At 43.0% G+C, this 21,037-nt stretch overlaps 1 protein-coding gene across 1 annotated transcript in view; it reads right to left on the bottom strand.

Moving 5' to 3' along the window:
- Nucleotides 1–21,037, bottom strand: part of PARM1 (prostate androgen-regulated mucin-like protein 1) — a 33,253-nt gene continuing 12,216 nt past the window's right edge. The window contains exons 2-4 of the mRNA XM_084857474.1: nucleotides 4,820–5,545; nucleotides 2,684–2,762; nucleotides 1–1,502 (exon numbers count right to left, since the gene is read on the bottom strand). Of these exons, the coding sequence (XP_084713600.1) occupies nucleotides 1,418–1,502; nucleotides 2,684–2,762; nucleotides 4,820–5,545 (890 nt within the window). The 3' untranslated portion in view covers nucleotides 1–1,417. The remainder of the gene's footprint in view (nucleotides 1,503–2,683; nucleotides 2,763–4,819; nucleotides 5,546–21,037) is intronic.

Below are 21,037 nucleotides of genomic sequence, written 5' to 3'. Positions count from 1 at the left end.
AGGAATGCGAATGGCAGCTCCCTATGGGGGCCGCCATTTGCGTACACGCTTTTTTTTTTCTTCCCAAAGTCACCCGTGATAGGCTACGTGACGATTAACGTAGCCTATCACAGCTGACTTTGCAGATCTAGCCGTGATAGGCTACGTTAATTGTTACGTAGCCTATCACAGGGGAGTTTTTTTTTTTCTTTAGAAGTTCGCGGCCGGGGAGACGGGACGCTTCTCCCCCCCAGCCTGAATTTCGGCCGGGCGAGGCGGGAAGCCTCCCCCCCGGCCTGAACTTCGGGGGGAGCAGCAAAGGCCTCCCCCCCACCGCAAAGCAAGCTGCGAGACCAGGTAAGTGACTTTTGTGCATCCCTAGCTCTGATACAGCAAGGCTTCATCAATCTGTGTTCCCCCTCAGCAGTCTTAGGACAGAACTGTGTGTTAGAAAAAACGCAGGGCTGCTGCACGAGGTTGAATTCACCTTCTCCACCTCAGTAATGTTCTAGCTCAGCTTACCGGTTCTGACATCGTTATAGTGTGCACTTCACTATCCCTGCTCCATATCATTTGCTGCCACTGGTGGAAGGACACTTAGACAAATGACAGGTCATAGGCAACCTAGTGCCCTCCAGGCGTTTTGGACTACAATGTCTATAAGCCCCAGCCAGCATGGCCAATGGCCAGGGATTATGGTGGTTGTAGTCCAAAACATCTGGAAAGCATCAGGTTGCCTGTTGCTAGGTGCAGCAGGGAACATGACACGGGGCTGCCATTTATAGCAGCAGCTCTGTGTAGTTCGCCCTTTGAGTTGAAGTAGATCCGTAACAAAACACTTAACAAGAACTTCAGTGTAGTATCAGTTTGTTCCAACCTTTCTAAATGTGAACACTCTCATAAGGAGACCAACCTGGTAAAGGCAATAAAGAGCCAAGATCTCTTATTAATCTTATGAGATTCCCTCCTCAGCAACCTCTACCACAAACATTTGCTAACTGACTACTAAAGAGGCCGCATTCTTTCTGCCTAGCAGATCTCCCACTAAAGCTTCACTGGTCATAAACAAGTTGCTGGGAACTCAGCAGCCACAGCAGTACTGATATAGAAACCTTCCATGGAGTTTCCTCCTTTTGCAGAGATCCTAACAACATTATATAACGTAAGATTTGGACTTAGTATGCCTATGAGCAATATTCCTGTGGGTACAGATTCCAGCCTTTGCCTGGTTTGTTGCTGTAAGCTTCACTTTGGTCCATTTCATTTTGTGGGATTTGGCCTGTACTGAAACTGGGATGGTTCATCAGAAGAAACAGCTGGAGAAGGAAAAACACGGGAGTTGTATGTAGAAGTATATCATATCAGGCCATGGCGCTATTGGTGAAATAGGTGCTTCATAAATATAAGGAGAGTTTTTGGCTTGATTAACGTTCTTTGATTAAGAGTCATCATAGAGAGGGTTGTTGTAGTTTCCCCAGGATCCATAGTCATGATCATCAAAGAGTCGTCCGTAAGAAGAATGCCTGAGGAGGAAAAAGAAACAGCAATTTACTCTGCTCAGCCTACGCTTATTACTGGGCCTCCTTCTCAGGCATTGCTATTCACCCTGCACAGCATGGAGAGAGGGAGCCCTAGAACACATGGCTGGGAAAGAAATCCCTCTGGCATCCTGTCTCCTCCCTCTCTCCTTTATTACGTAAACTACCAGGCTGATCAGACATCCAACAGTGCTTGTCAAGGAAGTGTTGCCTTGAGAGATCAAACTGTGATTAACAAATAACCCCCTCGTCATAGTTCTTGCAGCATGTCCACCTGCTGAATGGGGTTCAGGAAGAACATCAGCAAAGGGAAGGTCACCCTGCCTCAGCATCAGACCCCAAAGCTGCAAGGAGCTCGCTTCCCCCTCCCACCCCGAAAGAGCTCAGGGCCAAGCTATGCAAGGCATTAAACGTAAAGAACAAATGCAGCCGGGGTGGTGGATCCAGACTGGGATTGTGGCATTCAGGTAGGGTGGGTTTAACCATTGTTGAGACCTGCTGAGGTCTCAACAGAAATTGCCCCCTGCCCATGGGTGCTACTTGCCTCTGGAGGGAAGCTCCCATTGGTAGGAATAAAGGTGAGTAAGTGGATGCAGAATAACGGAAAGCAGAGAAAGGGGGAATGAAGAGATGGGGTCACAGAAAGACCTGTGGCGGTGGAGATCTGTTGGGGGTAACAGATGAGGGTGCAAAGACAGAAGAGAGCGCTAGGGGTGTGGAGAGAAAAAGAGGGGTAACAGATGGTATGCAGACAGATCTGTGGGTGAAGTAACAGAAAAAGAGGGAAAACAACAGATGGTGATGCCGGCTGGTGCTGCTGCTGGTGCAGAGGGTGAAAGAGAAAGAATGTGTGCGCATGTGTAGTAGCGGCAGCAGCTGCTAAGGGATGGAGGCAGAAGAGGAGGGAGTTTAGTGATGCAGAGAAAGAATAGTGCACATGTTATGGGCTACAGAGAAAAGGGGTGTTAACAGAGAAGGGGGCTTAAAAGGTGGGGAAAATAGTTGAAGTTGTATGATCCCTTTCAGTGAATGAAAATGAGATGGTTCAGAAAGTGAATGTTCTACAGGCTCTTCCACTTTCAACTCGGAGCAATAGCTGAGAAGCTGGCCTCCCCCCAAGGAACTACTACTGCCTCTTCTCTAAATAAGCGGGTGCCAATTCTTACCTGATTTTCAGAAATGCGGCTATGCCAAACACCAACAGAACCACTGCAATCACTGTTATAGTAATAGCTGCAATGCTTCCTGCACAGGAAAAGAGATGCACACAGGTTGAATGCTCAGTTACCACAGCTCCATCTTCAACTCGCCAGATATTTTTCATCATTATAATTCAATACAGCACATTTGCATGCTGCCCTCTAATGCAGGAAATGTGGTAGTCCAAGGAAGATTTTAGCACAGAGAGAGAGCTATAAGAATGGGATCTGGAATTAGGCACCACCTCCAAATCCTGCAATTTGTAAAAAATTAAGTCTGAATAAACGTGTTGTTTTTATACTTCAGCTTGGTCAAACAATTCTTTAGAAATGTCAGATTAAGAAAACAGAGTTGGGACTTAATTAAGCACTGCCACATTATCATTATCATCATAAATAGCACTGACATAATGCATTTCAAGTACTTCACACAGGCCAGTATTATTATCCACCTTTCATAAATGGCAGGGGTGATGCTGAGAGAATAGCTGCTTGCCTAGAGCCATTAAGTGTCGTCATGGCTATGAGATTTGATCTGTGTACTTCTGAGTACAAAGTTCATGCTCTTATGTGTGTCTAAATGCTACTCCAGCTTTTATACTAGCTCAGGGCCAAACTAGATAAGTCTTTAAATCACACGTAGCAGATTGGCTTACCTACCACTGTGTAACTGCGTGCAGCCCTAATTCGAATCAGGACCATGGTGATTCAGGAGGGTGGAATTTAAGCTTCCCCCTTCCCATTTTCATCTTGAACTTCGTAAAAAAGGAAGAAAAAACATCTCCACTGGAAAAGGACTTGGGTACATGGACCCTTGTAGTGAATGAAATTCCATCTCTTGAGTACTGGAGGTTCTTTACATGGTCTCTTCCCCCTTGTCTCTCCCCTTTAAAAGATAAAGCCCAAATACGAAGGCTCCTGCAGTGGTAATGACAGCGGTTCTTTTAAGTTGCCATTGTGGGCATACAGACTGTTTGTCCTCATAACCACTGATATTATGTGGGCAATAATAATTCCTTCACACGAGTGGTAAGCAAAAACTAGTACGGGCACGCTTCATCCTACCAAAGCTTTCAGGTGTGTTTGGTTTTTGCATGCTCCTAAATTGCCTAACTAGAAAGAACGGAATATTTGTGTGTGTTTGTTTATTTATTGCATTTATATTCTGCCTTTTTTCCTCCTGCCTTTCCAAGGAACTTACATTATCCTCCACCTCTCTATTTTATCCTCACAACAACAACCCTGTGAGGTAGGTTGGGCTGAGTCTGTGACTGGCCCAAAGTCAAAGTTTAGGATCAGTTAGTGCCCCAAAATAGGTTTGAATAAATCACATCTGCTTATGGTTTAAACAAGGGGTAGGAAGGATTCCAGGAGAAAGAGGCAGGCAGTTGGGCTGGCAAATACCACCTCAGGCCCCTGCCCCAGTTGAACAGTCTCTCCCTCCCCTCAGAAGGCCTATTTATAGCTCAGAGTCTCAACATCCAGCATTTAAGTTAGGTCAGAACATTAAGATTTTTAACCAGGCAATCCTATGCATGCTTAGCCAGAGCTAGTTGTAGGACTTATTTCTGTCTATGCATGCATAGGATTGCACCCTAAGTGTAAATAAAAGTTTTTAGAATGTGCTTTGACAACAAAAACTTGAGGATAAACACCAGCAAGGCTAAACACTAGTAAGAATATTGATTATTCAGACTCCAAAAGGACTTATTTTGGGGGGACATAGGGGTTCCTGCTATATGATATGCACATTCGCCCATTAGGGAAATGCAAGAAAGGAATGGAAATTTCAAAGGGCTAGACTATGCTGTCATAAATGTGCCACTTTTAAGTGTCATGCATCTTTTCTAACTCTAAATTACAGCTATCTTGGAATTCCCTAATGGCATATCTTCCCCACTGCCCATGACTACTGTGATTTTGCTCACAGAGGCTTAGAACATGGGAGAATATTGTTTGCAGGGTATGCCTCCTTTTGCACTGCCGGATTTTGGGTGGGATATAAAATCTGACTTGCCTTTCTGATTACTTAAAAAGCAACATTTACTTCTGCCTTATACTTCAAAATAACAGGGAAAAAGCAACAAAACCAGTAAGGCTCACCTGAACTCAAAGCATGTGGAACCTCTTGCATAGTTACCCCTGCAGAGGAAGTGGTGCCATCAGCGAGGGAGGTCTCTGGGGTGGCTTTACTTGCTAATGTCACTTGCGAAGATGTCAGCCCTTCTATGGGGCCTGGGGAGGTGGGTGCCCCAGGAGTCTCTCTAGATGTTGCCTCTTCTGTAGGGAGTTTCTTGCTTGTGGTCACAGTTACTGCTATTGTTTTTGAGGCTGGCAATTGGGTAACAACAGTTGTGCTAAGGTTTGTAACAACAGTTGAAGCAACAATGGTGGATGACACACTCCTATTATGCGAAGGGGTGACTGCTGGGGTTTCTGAGGGGGGAATGGTATCTGTTGTCAGGCTAGCAACTGAAGTCACAGAGGCCACTGTGCGTTCTGTACTTTTTAATCCAGTGCTTGACTGTGGTGATGAATTAGCTGTTGAAACATTCAGTGTTCTTGATAGGGGGGTTGTAGCCAAAATGTCCACTGTTGAGGCAGCGACAGTAGGAACTGTGATGTGGTTCTGTTCTGTAAGTCCCAATGTGGTCCTAAGGGACAGGGTGGCTGATGCAGCAGTTACTGGCATGGTGCTCAATAAAGTGCTGTCATTGGATGTAGCAGTTTGATCATCAGATTCTGTTCTTCCTGAGGTAACTAATTTTGAGGGAGTAGGTGTGTTGATAGTAGGTGCACTGGTTGAAGAAGCAGAGTAGATATTTAAGCCTGTAGAGGTGAACATACATACATGTATTATTAGCCTTCCAGCTGGCCAGCCATCTTCCGTCCACCTAACCCTATTGGCGATATTCTTCACACTTGAGCATGACCAAGAAGCAGAACCCAGGACAGGGGTAATGCAGATGAAGAGATGGGGCTATGAAGGAAGGAGCAAATGGGATTCTCAGTGACTGGAACGGGGAGGAAACAGGTTGTATTTCCCATGCCAACAGTGTCCCTGAGAGCATCGCTTTACTTTCTCCCATAGAAATGAATGGTTCAACAGAGGCCCCTCTCCAGATGCCTCTGCTATCACAGGAAGGGCAAATGACTACTGGAGAGAAGGCCTTTCCTGTGGTGGCACCCCACGTGTGGAATTCCCTCCCCAGGCAAAGTCACCTGCTGCTGTCATTATGTTTTAGATGCCAGGTTAGGTCTATCATGGTTTGCCAATTAATATTAGAATTGTTGTTCATCTGTACTTCACTCTGCTGTATTTGCTCTGCTTAATTTGTTTTTAGGCTGTTAATTAGTCTTTAACAGGAGTTGTAAGCCACCTTGAGGGCTATTATAGAGGAGAGATGGGATAAAAAGAAAACCTAAACAAACAAACAAACAGAAGTAGCCCTTTCACCCCTGTGGAAAAATTAAAGCACTGCATTTGGGGGACACCGTTCGGACGAGAGCAAAGCCTACGTTCCACTCCCGACACTGGGAGGTCTTATCCATCCTGACACGGATCCCACACAGAGATGCCCTATGTCTCCAGGGGACCTTGCAATGTAGATGTCCTCTTGCCATACTCACATCATAAGGATGCCATACCTTCCAATATTTCCCAGGTGAAGATACACATAACATCGTTACCTTTCATCATGGACCAGCTGTCCAATAGCCAACACTCCTAGGCACATACAAACTACACTTTGCTGAAGGCTCTCCTTTGCTGGCTGCATCCTGTCTTCTTTGACTCTCTCTACTACAGCCTGTCCCTGCTACAGCTTCTGAAACAAGGTAAATAACCATTTCCTTTTTCAACTCCCCCACCCTGCAACCTCGAGGGAGTAAAATAGAATGTTTAAAATCTCACAATGGATCAAGCTGTGTGTATTAAAGAGTAGCTGCAACTCACACATCCAGCAACATTTGTTATCTGAATAGGTGGCTCTGGGGTGAAAGGGAACCTTGTAGATCAAAATGTACCTGTACATTCACTAAGAGGAGGCTTTTATTTGCACAGCCTCACGGGGGTCCAGACATTGTTGTCTTCCATTTGTAACTCTCCTGTTTCCCCACTGCTTCTTTCTGCTTTTGTCTTACCATAACAAATCTGTTCTGGAGGAAAAGACAGCTGCTGCACAATGCCTTTTGATTGGTAGCCCTAGGAGCTGTCTTCCTGAAAGCACCCTCACACGTTTTCAAAAGGCATCACTAAAATCTCCCCCCAAACCAAAATAGGCACACATGCGAGAAAACAGGAACTGTCTCTGGTCAACAGGGAGATTGGAACATATATGATGGGCATTTTGCTGTAAAACCTACCACTGCAATAGTAATAGAAGACTTTAGACAGGTGTTGGTATGTAGGTAGAACTTTTAACGTTTTCTAAGATGAATATTCCCTACTGCAAACTGTGATTAGAATAATAGAATCATAGAATAGTAGGGTTGGAAGGGGCCTACAAGGCCATCGAGTCCAACCCCCTGCTCAATGCAGGAATCCAAGTTAGAGCATCCCTGACAGATGGCTGTCCAGCCTCGTCTTGAACGCCTCCAGTGTGGGAGAGCCCACCACCTCCCTAGGTAGTTGGTAACCAAACAGTTACCAACTACCAAACAGGTGTTCAAAGAAGTTGCATACTGGACAAATATCCCTATTTATATTGGTGAGCAAAGTAAGTGAATTGAAATGGAAACCAGAGGTAGGCCCTTATTCTGAACTGGCAACGTTTTGGTTCATTTCTGGTTTTGGATTAGAAAAGATTTTCAAATAACGCAGCAGATTCTGTTCAGGTTTGAGAGGGAAAATAATGATTCCACCTGTTCCAGCCAACCAGGGAAGAAGCTCCAGTATATTCCCAGCCTCTCTGTAGCTTCCATATTTAGCAGAACAGCTTTGGTGGCCACAGCACAGATATTCTACTGCTGGGAGGAATCTGCCTCTGGCTGCAGAACCCCCCTAACTTCCTCTCCCCTTCAAGTGTCTTGTTCTCTGGGAAGGGGTGGGGGGGGCAGGACCCCACAGTTAGAGCCACTTCCTCAAATGTGATGAAATCTTGCCCTCTAGAGGGGAAATGCTGGAGACTATCAACAAAGGATTCCCTGACAGACTGTGTATTTTTCTGGCCAGAAAACCAGAATTCAGCTTCTTGAGAATTTTGGCAGGCCTCTAGCCTCCTACAGCAGCAAACCTGAGAGTGTGTGAGCATGAACAGCAACCCTCTGAAATGAAAGGAGTGGCAGAATCAGGGTTCCAGCAGTCCGGGGATGGTGGCTGAGCCCCCTGCACACTTCCTGACTCTTCCCCATGACTAGTAGAAACAGAGTTAATTGTGAAAAAAAGGCAACCCCTAATTTTGAACAATTTATACCTTTGCGGAGTTCACTTTTTCTTGGTGCAGAATTTATATCCCACTTTTTTTTCTTTTTCTTTTTTAAGCAAAGTACTCAGAATGCTGCTTGATGTCTACTTGTCAAAAATCACATTTGTCATATATAGCCAATTCTGAGTTGAAATATTCTGGTGTGTAAAGTCTCTGCAAAACTTTAAAGGTACCGTTACATATAACCAAGCCCAATATATTCCTGTTTTTAGAGGGAGAAGATAGACATAACATTACAGCAGTGACCACAGCATGTTTTTCACCCATAGGGTGACTGAACTTAAGCCTGACGTTGAAACTTGTTTCACGCAACGATTTACAAACAAATTGAATGCTGGTTCTTCTATCAGCCTTGTCCCCTTCTCTCATGGTTCAGGAAGGCCTTTTAAAAAAGGCAGGACACATACAATGTTTAACTGTTCCTTCGTCAGTCACTTTATTAAAAAAGAAAAGCTAAACTGGCAAGACCACTCCAAAGATTGGCAAGGAAGCTGCGCTAGCCAACTGGCGTCATCCACAGCTGTGTTTTCCGTATTTGAGTTGAACCAACTCCAAAAAACTACAGAACGTTTTTTTCAGAGCTTGCCCTGAAATAAATCAGACTGAACTTCAAAACCTCTGCTCTACAAAGGTGTGCCTCTTCTCACTAAGACTCCTACTTCCGCTGCAAATCTTTCTCTTCATCCATTTTTGCAGAATGGACACAGAAACCAAATATAACAGTACTACGCAAACTACTCTTGAAAGAATGCGTATAACATTTCTTTGGACTTGGGTGCTTATCAAGCATGTCATATGGTCACATATATCTGCCTTTGTATAGAAGAACAGATCCTGAAATTAAGCCATTTGTTTCTACACCCACTGCTTGACAGGTATTGTACTGAATTCCAGAATGCATTGTAGCTAAAATATTCAGGGCTGGCTTATGGGGCTAATAATATACACACTTAAGAACTTCTTTTGTCCCTGTGAAAGCACATTTCTTGAAAGTCATTATTGCTTTTGTGCTAGGACTACCTGTTCATGAAACACCAGGTTCATAAAGTTCTGACCTTTTCCAGTCCTCGTCAATGGCAAATGCTTCAGAATATGAAGTACCAAAGGACTTGGAAGGAGAAAGTTAATATCACAATTAATACAAGCAACTGAGGATCGGAATAAACTGATCTGGTGATTTCAGACTGGCAACCATCTAAGAATACTTTTCTGCCTTTAAATGTCTCTGGCAGAAGATAGATTGAAGAAACTGATGCAGAAGAACTGTACAGGGAGAATTCACCAACTGAAGTATTATCAGATTTGTCCTCTATAATGCTTAGAAAAATAATATTTTAAAGGGCTTGTCATTTCCAAGCTTCAAGTGTAATGGTGACAGGTGGAGTTTTCCATTTAAACATTAAAACAGATGTAACATTTTAACAGTGAATACAGCAGGTTTATTAGTTATGGTGCCATCCTGACTTAACAACTTGCCTTACACATTTATGTATCACCAAGTCAAACACAGCTGTCAATCTGGCCTCCCCCCATAATGCTTCAGGTAGGTTGTCCTCCTCTTAAACTTAACTTTATACTATAACTTTAGATACAGACACATTCACACATCACCTTATTTTTAAAATATCCAACTGAGAAGAGACACCAGTTGGGATGTCAAGGATGTTACCAACAGACTCAAATGGAACCCCACTGCAAGCTTGCAGAACCAGTTCTTCAAAGCTCACCCTGGGGAGAGAAACATGTTCTGCATTGTACTTTTAAATAGGTCTCAGTGGTTTTAAAACATTATGTCTGCCTTTACCAATAATTGAACACTTTCTGTAAGGAAAACACAATGCATTCTGTAGTCCTGAGGAAGGGGAATTCGTGTTTGGAACAGCTCAGGATAAACCAGAGGTGATGTTCATGTGTCATCTTAAGCTGTGCTCACTTGCCCCACCTCCTGTCACCACCCAGCCCTGCAGCCCCCAGAATGTCTTGCGTGCAAAATGCTCAGTCCACAGCATTTCTGGGTAGGGTTGCAAAAGATCCCTGCCTGAAACCCAGTTAGTGTAGACAATACTGAGCTAGATGAATCCACGGGCTGACTCAGTGTAAGACAGCTTCCTATGTTCTTATAGTTACGGACATAAGAAGAGCTGTGCTGCTTCAGACCAGCATTCTCTTCCCCACTGTGGCCAACCAGATGCCTATGGGAAGCCCAGAAGCAGGACATGAGCCCAACTGCATCCTCCTGTTTATGTTCCCCATCAACTGGTATTCAGAAACATACTGCTTCTGATACTGGAGATAATATATCTGACTAATAGCCATTTGATGTCTCTGCCTTGGTTTAATTACTTTTAAATGCAAAAATAGTAATTAAAATGGCTCTGGTTAATCCCAGCCAGAGGCCAACATATAACAACAAAATAGGCAGCTGCTGTAAAATAACCAGGGCTGAATTTTAAATGGTGGATATAAATAGACAGTATATGTTTCTGACCTGCCCTCTAGGTAGCCTCCAGCAGATAAAGTGCTTGACTAAAATCCTACAGCAACATGTACCTGCCTTGAGAACCAGAAAGTTTAATGTTTTGCCTTGTGGTATTTACTATAATCTCCAGGTCAGGTTACTCCTAGGTCAACTCTGCATGCAGGAAATTCCGTTATGGGAGAAAAATAGCTTTAAACACACTATAATTGCTTGTCACTCTAGTAGAATCTGGGTGGTTCGTCACTCTCACCCTCTGAAGGCAGAAAACTTGTTTTAATTTGAATCTCTGTTGCTTTTTTAAAATAAAAACTCTTACTGCCGATTGTGGTTTTTATTGGATTTTCAAGTGATTTATAAGTGTATTATATTTTTTAAATTATTACATTGTTTTTATGGACTTGTTGCAAGCTGTCCTGAGAGTCCTGGTGGACAGAAATGAAGACAAGAACTGTATTAGAATAAGTTATTTACAACTACACATTTTAGAAATCCAGGTTTCAGGTTTCACTGGGCCGCCTAAGAGTCTGTGGACTCCATCTGTGTCAGCATTCCTGGTGTGAGGGAATTTATTTTTTATTTAAATTATATTTTTATTGAAACAGTTTTAACAAATGAAAGAGATTACACATTCACATACAAATCAGAATTTGTAATACCAGTGAGAAAGTACCAAAAGAACATAACGTTGAATATAGTAATGTTGTTCACTAAACTAAGACATTTAGTATAGTCAGATTATGTAGCAATCAGATATTTCCAAAAGGATTTATGCTATATGGAGAAATGTTGAATAAAGGGATTCTTCGTGACAAATGAAATGAAGTGAAACCACTGGGCTGCAAGTGGGAGTTACTACTGACTGTATAGACTTGTTGTGGTAGTTTTTCCATTAAGGCCAAACTTGCTGGTATCAATGTTCTACATCAAACAAACATTAGATGTTACCTCTTATCTAGTAGCAAAGAAGAGCCAATAAGCAGTGTCATATCTTTAAAGTCCCGCATTAAATATTTTTAATAAAACTAATTTATTAAAAATTAATAAAACTAATTTGGACGTAGGAATCAAGGACAGGTGGATAATTTTGCTTATTTCTCGCAGATCTGATCCCGAAATGTCTGAGCATTTCTACCATGTGGAGAGGTCCTGGCACATTGGAGATCCATAGATGTGATAGAACTTCAGTAGAGATAAATACTGACAATGGATAAATGTTTTAAAAAAAACATTCCTCAACTTTGGAGGAAATGCTTTTGAAATGTTATCTGATGAACACGCCTGCCCACTCTTCTGAACTTATATTCCTCCCACATGGGCTTCTCATACTTTTATACTTTCTAGATTGGTATTGAAGAAATCACCCAAAATTGAATAAATGCTGGATTTGAATATTATTGTATATTTACTTTTTATTATTAAAAATGTGAACGTAGTAAGTGGGTAGGTGACCTATTTAATTACTCTTAGGTTTGTGGAAAGGTGCTGCACCTGAAACACTTGAAACCAAGTCGGTTTAGTTTCCTGAAGTTGTGTAGAGTTTTGTTTGTATGACTTAGGTGCAGGTCCACTGAAAAGATCCCTGAGTCTATAGACACACCCAAGCCCAGTACTCTCCAAATACTGAAATTAAGCATATTTCTGAGCTTCAAGGAAAAGGGGGTGATCTAGAACTGGTATAAGTGGAATGGCTAATTTAGATGCCCAGGCTTCTGTGAGGGATGTTAAAACAGTGGGCCAGTTCGCACAACCAAAATAAGCCATGGCGCCTTATTTAAAATGTGGCATGTGCTAGGTGCGATCGCCATAATCACTGTCTAGATGCAGCTTGTCATGTCATCTGAACCCAGGCAGCATGGCTTGCTGGAGGGGAAAACAATGGTGGCTCATTTTGATTTTGCAACCCAGGTCATTCTTTTCTTTCAGACCCTGTGTGTGTGTGTTTGGGGGGGGGGAGCGAGGGGTTGGGGGGTGGACACACATTTATTTAAGAAGATTGTGCTGAACAGAATTTTCTGGGCCAAAGAGTTCATACTGGGTTCATACAAAAGAGATGAACTGGGTTTACAGATGGGTTACGTCTTACACTACTGTATTCTAACTGTATCACATGACAGTTTACACAGGGTCAAACCACATGTAACATTAATTATGCAGCATGCAACTGAGCTTGCTTTGTTTTTTACTCTAGAGCAAATGTGCATGGACCCAATCCAGATCAGGATGACTGCTCGCTGAGAAGGGAGATTTAAACCTTTTCCCCCTCAGCTGTTCGGTTCCTGAAATTCCACACCCACAGGCAGCATGGGGGTTAAATAAAAGAGCCTTCACTGAAACCAACCTACTTAACAGTACGTAATTAACGTAATGTGTAGCTTGACCCTTAGACTACAAATTCTATCTAGGAACCTGATTGTTATAAAGCCCAGGGTCAGCAAGTAGTTCTACAGGAGGACTATTTGGACCAGGGCATGGATGGGTTTGATCTATCCTCCAAACGTTGGCCTGTTTGTCCTGTTGCCACAACCACCACTCCCTCCATATCACTGCTGCATCTGTGTGGGCAAGTGAGCAAACTGATACACTTGAAGGGGGCCTCCACTTGCCAATTCCTATGATAGAGGCTGAAATAAAGAGACAGGCAGGCTAGGGAGTTAGCCATCCTCTTTTCTTCTCTTCCCAAATACGTTTATCTGAGAAGTTCCTTATTGCTCTGGGAGGACTCCCTTGTGAGGTGAGGCTGCTTCAGTTTGCTGGATGGCACGTGATAAGGCTGGGTGTTGCCCAAGAAGGAGTGAAGAGATCCAAACTGTGAAAATGTGCAGATAAAAGGCCTTCACTTCACCAAGGCCTACTCCCCCTGCTTATCAGGTCTACTTCACAGAAATACATGACAGGCCCCAGTAGTTTTAGCTATTCAGTCTTTCAGCAAAAGCTTACTTTGTTAATCATGTTAATTTTCTATTTGTCATTTAATTTGGGGCAATTCCTTCAGGGTGCTATGAGGTGCTATGATTATACTATTCTTGTATACCAGCCAGCCACCTGGGCAGCTAATAGCTTCAGGGGCTGGTGGAGTGCATTAACTTGGGGAAACGATAAAACCCTCTCCCAGAGCACCACATGCCTGATCTTCAAAGCACTAATTAGCAAAGCAAAAAACACCAGAGATCCCAATCAAGGCTCTGATGCATCTGGTTTGAACTCCGCTTGTGTGGAGATTGAATACAGAAACTGAGAGATGGTGGAGACATAATTTGAATGATTTCCTATATCGATCACAGTCTGATGTAGGGACTCATGAAGGATTGCCTTGAATTTTTGCCTGTCATGCAGCGCACTTCAGGTCAAGTAATAAACTTGCACAGCATTACCGCAAGGCAACAAGCGACATGCCAACACTTAGAGGTAGCAATCATTTCTCTTGGTCTCAAGACTGGGTTGCTGCTTCTTTTCCTGAGCACTTTCTGTGCCTTTCACAGTTGTATGAAGGTAAAGAAAAAACACAACAGGATGTGCATTTGTCATGAAGTTGCAGTGATGGGAAAAAGCAGCTCCCCTTAGACAATCATGCAGCTGTTAAAGCACAGAAGTGTCCCCTGGGAAGAGAAGCAGCAGCAGCCCTCCAAGAAGAAATAGTCAAGAGCTCCAGAAACAGGAACAGACTAAGCAAAGAAGGCAAAATGCAACCAAGTTTTGCTTACCAACAAGCCTGAAGCATTCTGTAATTGAAAGAACACATGCAAGACAAGGCTGCAAGAGAAAACGGAGCAGCTGCAGATCCGACAACTTCAGAAATGGAAAGAACTTGTAGAAGCTGCCACAAACTGGCCATTGCAAGAACTCAGTGATTAAGATGCCCTGTAGGTTGCTGTTGATGTGACAGTTAAGAACAAATGTTACATTTTTGGGTTTGTACAGTAAAATTCGAAGAATACTTGCCCTTCCTCTGGCACCCTACCCCAGCCATCCCCCCGCCCCAAAGTTTATATTTCAATTCTGCATTTCTCAAGGTCTTTGCTGGGTAATTTAACTTGATCCGACACTGCACAGCTAAGTGTTTGCTGAAGTGAGGACCAAACTAGACCTAACACAATTTGATCTGGGACTTGGCACTCAGGGAGGGAGTGCTTAACCCTTTCCTACCACACTGCTTCTCTTATCTAAAATCACCCTCTCAAAGCTGCCATTTAGCCCTGCATGGGGGTGGGGAGCTGGTACAGATGGTTAGACTGTGCACGCCAGATACATGGCATCAGGTTGCAGCCCCCAACCACAAATCCACCCCTCAAGGCAGTGGTGGGGAACCTCAGGCCCAGGGGGCAAATCTGGCCCTCCGGGGTTCCCCAGAAGGCCACACACCTTTCCCCCCAACCACCGACCATTTGGTGGCTTCCTGGCTTGTGTGCAGCTTCCCCCCATTCTAAAAGGTCGAAAAGCCTCTTCTCCAAGAGCTCAGTGACTAGCAGGAAGAGCTTCAAGCTACAACATGCCAGTATTTTTGGTATTTGGGGTAGCACCCCCTTTATGTTCACCCCTACCCGCCTACCCACAAGCTCCTCCAAAACTGAATTCAGCCCTCAAGGTGAGGCAGGAGTTCCCCACTTCTGCCTTGAGGGAAGCAATGGACACCAATTTGAAGTAGTAAACTCTTCTACTTTCTTCTATTACCTGCTCTGTGGACCAGATCCACAGCCTGAGAATAACTCAAAACAGCTGCTTCATGCAGATGTAACCTCTGGTTCTAGCCTATCATTAATCAGTGCTGAGCTGACCACATCCATAAACAGTGGTTAATGTTTCAAATAAAATGGTGACACTTTGCACAAATGAAGGTCAGAGGACGGGGAAAGGCGCATGCTTGGCTTATAAAGCCCCTTCACGTGATGCACTGGGGCTGTGTGTGCAGCCCCTGCCCCCTCGGGCTGGCTGCAAATGTCACCCCACCCGTGACCGCTGTGTGGTGCGGTTGGGCAAATCTTAGCATACATGTGAGCTTCTATCCTATTACACGGAGTCTTGGTCGACAGTGCAACTTGTTCTACTATATAACATTTTGATGCTTACACTGGCCCTGTTCAGACATCACACAAAGCTATGATGGTTAGGAGTTTTGCTGCAAGATGGTTAGTGGGCTCTACCATGGTTTGGCGTGATGTCTGAACAGCCTCACTATCTGCTGATCTCTGCGCAAACCACCTCTATGAAAGCAGCTACGATCTTTTGCCAGCAGAACCTCCCAGTAGTTGGTGGGTGAATGCACAAAGTGCCTGAAGCCAAGGTAACTGCTAGTAGAGGTTCACATGCTGGCTGGGGATGGTGGAGCTTGTAGTCCAACACAGGTTGGGAAAGACTGATATAAAGCATGATCCAGCCACAGTTAAGATGTGAGCATGTCTTCTGCTGCTATTATGTTGACTGAGATTAAAGCACCTGCACTTTCTGCATCCTTATTATAATGTTGCTGCTGGATGTTGATTAATTTAATTGCTTTAAATTTTAACGTATTTCTGACATTTATTTTCTGCTGCTGCTTATTTTAGTAATATGTGTTCAAGAAAGGTTTAGTTGGCTAATTGTGGTTAGTTTTGCCATTGTTCCTTTTAGTGGGTGATATATATGGTGGAATGTTGTGGACTTGTTAGCTAGCTAGTGTGGATAATTAATGAAATGTGTTAAATGGATTTAGTATGTATTTTAAATACCTTTGCTGTATTCTTGTTTATGTTCTGTCTTATTGTCTTTGTGAGCTGTTTTATGCTTTATTTTGAGTGGGGGAAATGGCATATAAACAAATCCAACAATTAATTTTCAGTTTCACTGATTTCAGTGGAGAGATTTAAGTTCATGCTTAATTCTCCCACTGAAACAAATGGGACCAGACTAGGCCCAGTGACGAGAGAAGAATTCACAGAGATTACAAAGTTCCCAACAGAGATGTACTCAAACTTTCTTTTTGAAAAAGAGAATTATGGGAAACCTTGATCCAATGTTATTGAGTTCAGACATTACACAGCAGTCAATCTGATGCAGCAATCCAATAGCATGTGAGAAAACAGCAGCCACTCTCTTAGTTCACGTAACTGATAAGGCAGTAAGGAACTCTAAACCAGGGATGGGGAATATGTGGCCCTCCAGAGGCTGTTGGACTACAACTCCCATCAGCCCTAGCCCGAATAGCCAATGAAGGATGATGGGAATCATAGCCCAACAACATCTGGAGGGTCACACATTCCTCCCCCCTGCTTTCAACACTTGCAACTGTATCACAACCCCTATTTCTGATCTTCAACTAAATGGCAACTAATCAGTTTCTACCAACCTGGGCAAATGAGCAGATGTAGTAGCTCAGCTTTCACTGAAATGAAAATATGGCTGGACTGCGTAAGTGCAGACTGGGACTAACGTGACTGAATGCTCTTCCACTCCACCCCTCAAATCCCTGTACATGGAGTTGTCAAGAAGCAGGGCTGTAGCATAGCTTTCTCCTTGACACACCCATTTTCTATGTGCAGGGGACTTTCAAAATGTTATTCTGCAGTCTGAAGTGGGATAGCCCAGACAGAGGTTTACCACCTCAGTGAGAAATAGGCCAGTGTCTGAACTCCTCTGTGCCTTTGGCTATGTAACACAGTGGTCTCTGAACTTTTTTGATCACGCACCCCTATCAGTAAAACTTTTTTGAGCATGCACCCCCAATATATGTATATTTACAAATGATATACATGTACTGCTGTACTAATATATTATGTACGTTATAAAACATACACAAAAAATTTAAAAGGATGAGATAAAGATGAAATAAACTATTAAAAATGATTTACTTTATTTATTAATGGTATAAAAACAGTTTTGCTCGCATTGAAAAATATTATTATTATTAATAATAATATTTTTAGTGAGAGCAATGTGATTAAATATGCTTCATTATTTTTAAAAATCTTGGTTTAATGCTTTGTGGTACAGCAATTTGAAGGTCTGGTTCTAAGTTCAGTTTGTTTCGATACTTGGTTTTAATGGCTGTCATAGCTGAAAAAGACACCTCACAAAGATATGTAGATCCAAATGGAAGAAGTGCATTGTTGGCTGTGCTTACAAAATCATGATACTCATTTTTCAAACCTATCCACCAATTATGCAAAGGTTTTTGTTGAAATCCAGCTAGTAAATTTCCATCTTCCCAGATGTCAATCAGTTGCTCTTGCAAACTAATTGGAAGGTGTTGCATTTTTATATTTTTAACACATAGGTTCAAAACCCACTGAAACTCTTTGGAAGATTTTTAAACAGGTTAGAAAATTCCTTTCCTAAGTCTTTTAAGTGTGCAGATATGTTTTTATAGGTGACACACACACCAATGGAAACATTTCCAAACATCCATTTTCAAAATGCTCTCTCCGCAGCACAGGTTTCTTTCGAAAAGCAGTTACTTTCTCACTCATTGTTAAAATGTCAACTTTACCTTGAAGGGACAGATTAAGTGCTTTAAAAAAAAAAAAAATCTGCTAGGCATACTACTGACAGCCGCTTGTCATCACAGAAAAGGTCAGCAAATTTGGAAGGAATGTGCTCTCCTTCGGAGGGGTGGCCGCTGCTCCAGTGCCACAGTTGAGCAAGCAACTGTGCCTTCCTCTGCTGTGCCTGGCAGAGACTGGCGCAGTTGCCCCTGGTGGCCATGGCAGAGGCAGGATAGGACTGGAGCTGAGAGAGAAATGCCATGGAGCTTCCCCCTCGGCTCCCGTCCTGATGCACACAAGGGCAGCTTGTCGAGGCAGCAGGAGGCTGCTCAATCATCAGGCGGCTCGTGCACCCCAATGGATCGTCTTGCGCACCTCCTGGGTTTGCACACCCCACTTTGGAGACCACTGATCTATCAGACAGAGGTTTCCAAAACATTCTAGGTCAGTGTTCCCTAACCTGGTCCCCTCCCAATGTGTTGGACTACAACTCCCACCACCCCCAGCCAGCCCACTCAAGGCACTGCTGGCTGGGGACGATGGGGGTTGACATCTAACACACTGAGAGGGCGCCAGGTTGGCAAAGGCTGTTCTGGGCAGTAGCTTGATGATTTGCCCAAGAACTCTAATAATGAGCTATAAAAATGTTTGAGCCTGTTCCATTTATCCTGGGAGAGTTGTGGAAGGAAACCAGGGAGGGGTTTTAAGCTTCCCACAAAAAAGATGATTTTGTTTATGACTTAGAGTGGCCTGTATTCTTCCAGGGTAATTTAATTTCATGTACTGGGAGTCACGCATCCCTGTCAGTCTTTCATAAATCACTATCTTCAGTTCCACAGTTCTGGGCAGATGCTGCTTGGGAGTACATCCCATCACCAGGCTAATATGCTTCACTGCCAGGCCTCTTTTATTGAGTTTAGAGGTCTCTGTTTTCTGTCACCAAGTCACTGTGACAAGTCAGCTGATGACTCCACAAGCAGGCCTGGCCTTGGATGCAATAGGATATGTCCCGTTTTGTACTGGACTTCCACCATGAATATGCATCTGACAGCAGACTGTAGCAAAAAAGCTTTCAGGGCTAACTATGATTTCATAATACAGTTTCTTCTATGACCAATCAACTAGATTAACAATGACCAGGCATGTGCATATGCCACATTTGTCCAGAAAAGCAATATAATGTGGTATTGATCAGAGGACTCAGTTTCCTGACCATCTCAGTTTTCTTTAAACATTTTTTTAAAAATCAAGTTTCTACTACTTAGGGTTGCAGAAATATGCAACCAGAAATATGCTGGGATGTGGGCAATGCTGGTGAATCTCAGAAGCCAAAAAAAAATTGCTGAATATGTGGTCAGAGTATGGCGCTTGCTCCTTGCTCTTTTCCAAATAGGAGAAAGAGCACAAATTATGCAAAATAGCAATTATTGCAGAATAAATTATAATCAAAGGAAATTATGCAAATTTGCTTAGCCTGCATAATACAAGCTGCAGAATTCAGATTTTTGTTTAATTCAGGAAGACAGTTGTTATGTTTAACATAAAAAAGGAAGCACAACTCATTTCGGCTTCCTCTCATCTTGCCCTTTAATACTGTACAAAGCTGCTCTTTTTGTTTATGATAGTTAATATAGAGATATATATTTTAAAAGGCCCATATTTATAAGCTGTTGCTCTGGCTGAAAATCACTGTAACCATTTTAAAATTACAGGAATTAAGTGAAATCTAACAGCTAATTCACAGGAGCTTCCTTCCTGTGTAGTGGTAATGATTCAGCCAGAACCTGGTAATGGTCAATGTAGTGGCTCCTTTGGAATCCAAGAAGTTGGAAAAGTCTTGGATCCAAAAATCAAGAAAGGGTAAGTAGTGAATCTAGATCAAAAGCCAGGATTAAATGAATTGAGACAGAACAGAGGCAAAGATTACAGAACCGGGGAAGGTAAGGTTTTCTGTCACACCATGATAATACCACTGTTGCAGTATGACTTGCTCAGCACATAACACTTTGGTCATTCTAAGACAATAGCCATTTTTACATAATTGTTTTTCCTATGCTGTGGTTATTTGTTGTATGGAATTCAGATATTTCCCTTCAAGTAGGTGGCTCTCTTGTGAGATATTACAATTTCCCTGCCTGTATTCAGAGAGCAGTATTTTGACACTAGGAAAACAGATTTTCTTCCCTAGCAGAGCACCATCATTGGTATGTGAAATGCAGTTATTAAGTTATTAATATTTCAGAGGCCTTCTTTAAGGCTGGTGATATCAGATTCACACATTACATTTTTATGTGTACGCCTAAAATGTAACATATGAATGAGACAAACAGATGTTTGGGAACACCTGTGTCAAACAGACCCAGGGCTGGCTGTGGCTTTCAGTCAAGTGTACATTATGTGGCAGCAAATCCAGATGTGCTACTATATAATGGGCTGGTTTGGATAATTTTATCTTCGTTTAGTAAGCTGAGATATGAATGATCCTTGTGGGCAGACATGCAACCCTTCTGCTCCTACCTTGATGATGGGATTGAACAAACCAAGAACTCTTCCATTAACTATAGTTTCTCATTAGGTCTGACCCAGGAAACAAGGGTTAATGGCTTTGTAGAAGCCACTGTCTATTATCTTTGAGAAATCATGGAGGACGGGTGAAGTGCCAGATGATTGGAGGAGGGCTAATGTTGTCCCTGTCTTCAAAAAGGAGGAACCTGGGAACTGCAGACCAGTCAGTCTGACATCAATCCCTGGGAAAATTCTGGCGCAGATGATAAAGCAATCCATCTGTAAGCACCTTGAAAACAATGCAGTGATTACTCAAAGCCAACAGGGATTTGTCAAGAACAAATCCTGCCAGACTAATCTGAACTCATTTTTTGATCTAGTAACCTCTCTTGCAGACTGTGGGAATGCTGTGGACATAATATACCTCGACTTCAGCAAAGCTTTCGACAAAGTGCCC

Source organism: Heloderma suspectum, chromosome 5, assembly GCF_057233095.1.
Source record: "Heloderma suspectum isolate Gila_16-S chromosome 5, 16-S_ref, whole genome shotgun sequence".
NCBI lineage: Eukaryota > Metazoa > Chordata > Lepidosauria > Squamata > Helodermatidae > Heloderma > Heloderma suspectum.
The sequence above is the reverse complement of the archived record's forward strand: the minus strand, read 5'-3'. Positions and strand labels throughout refer to the sequence as shown.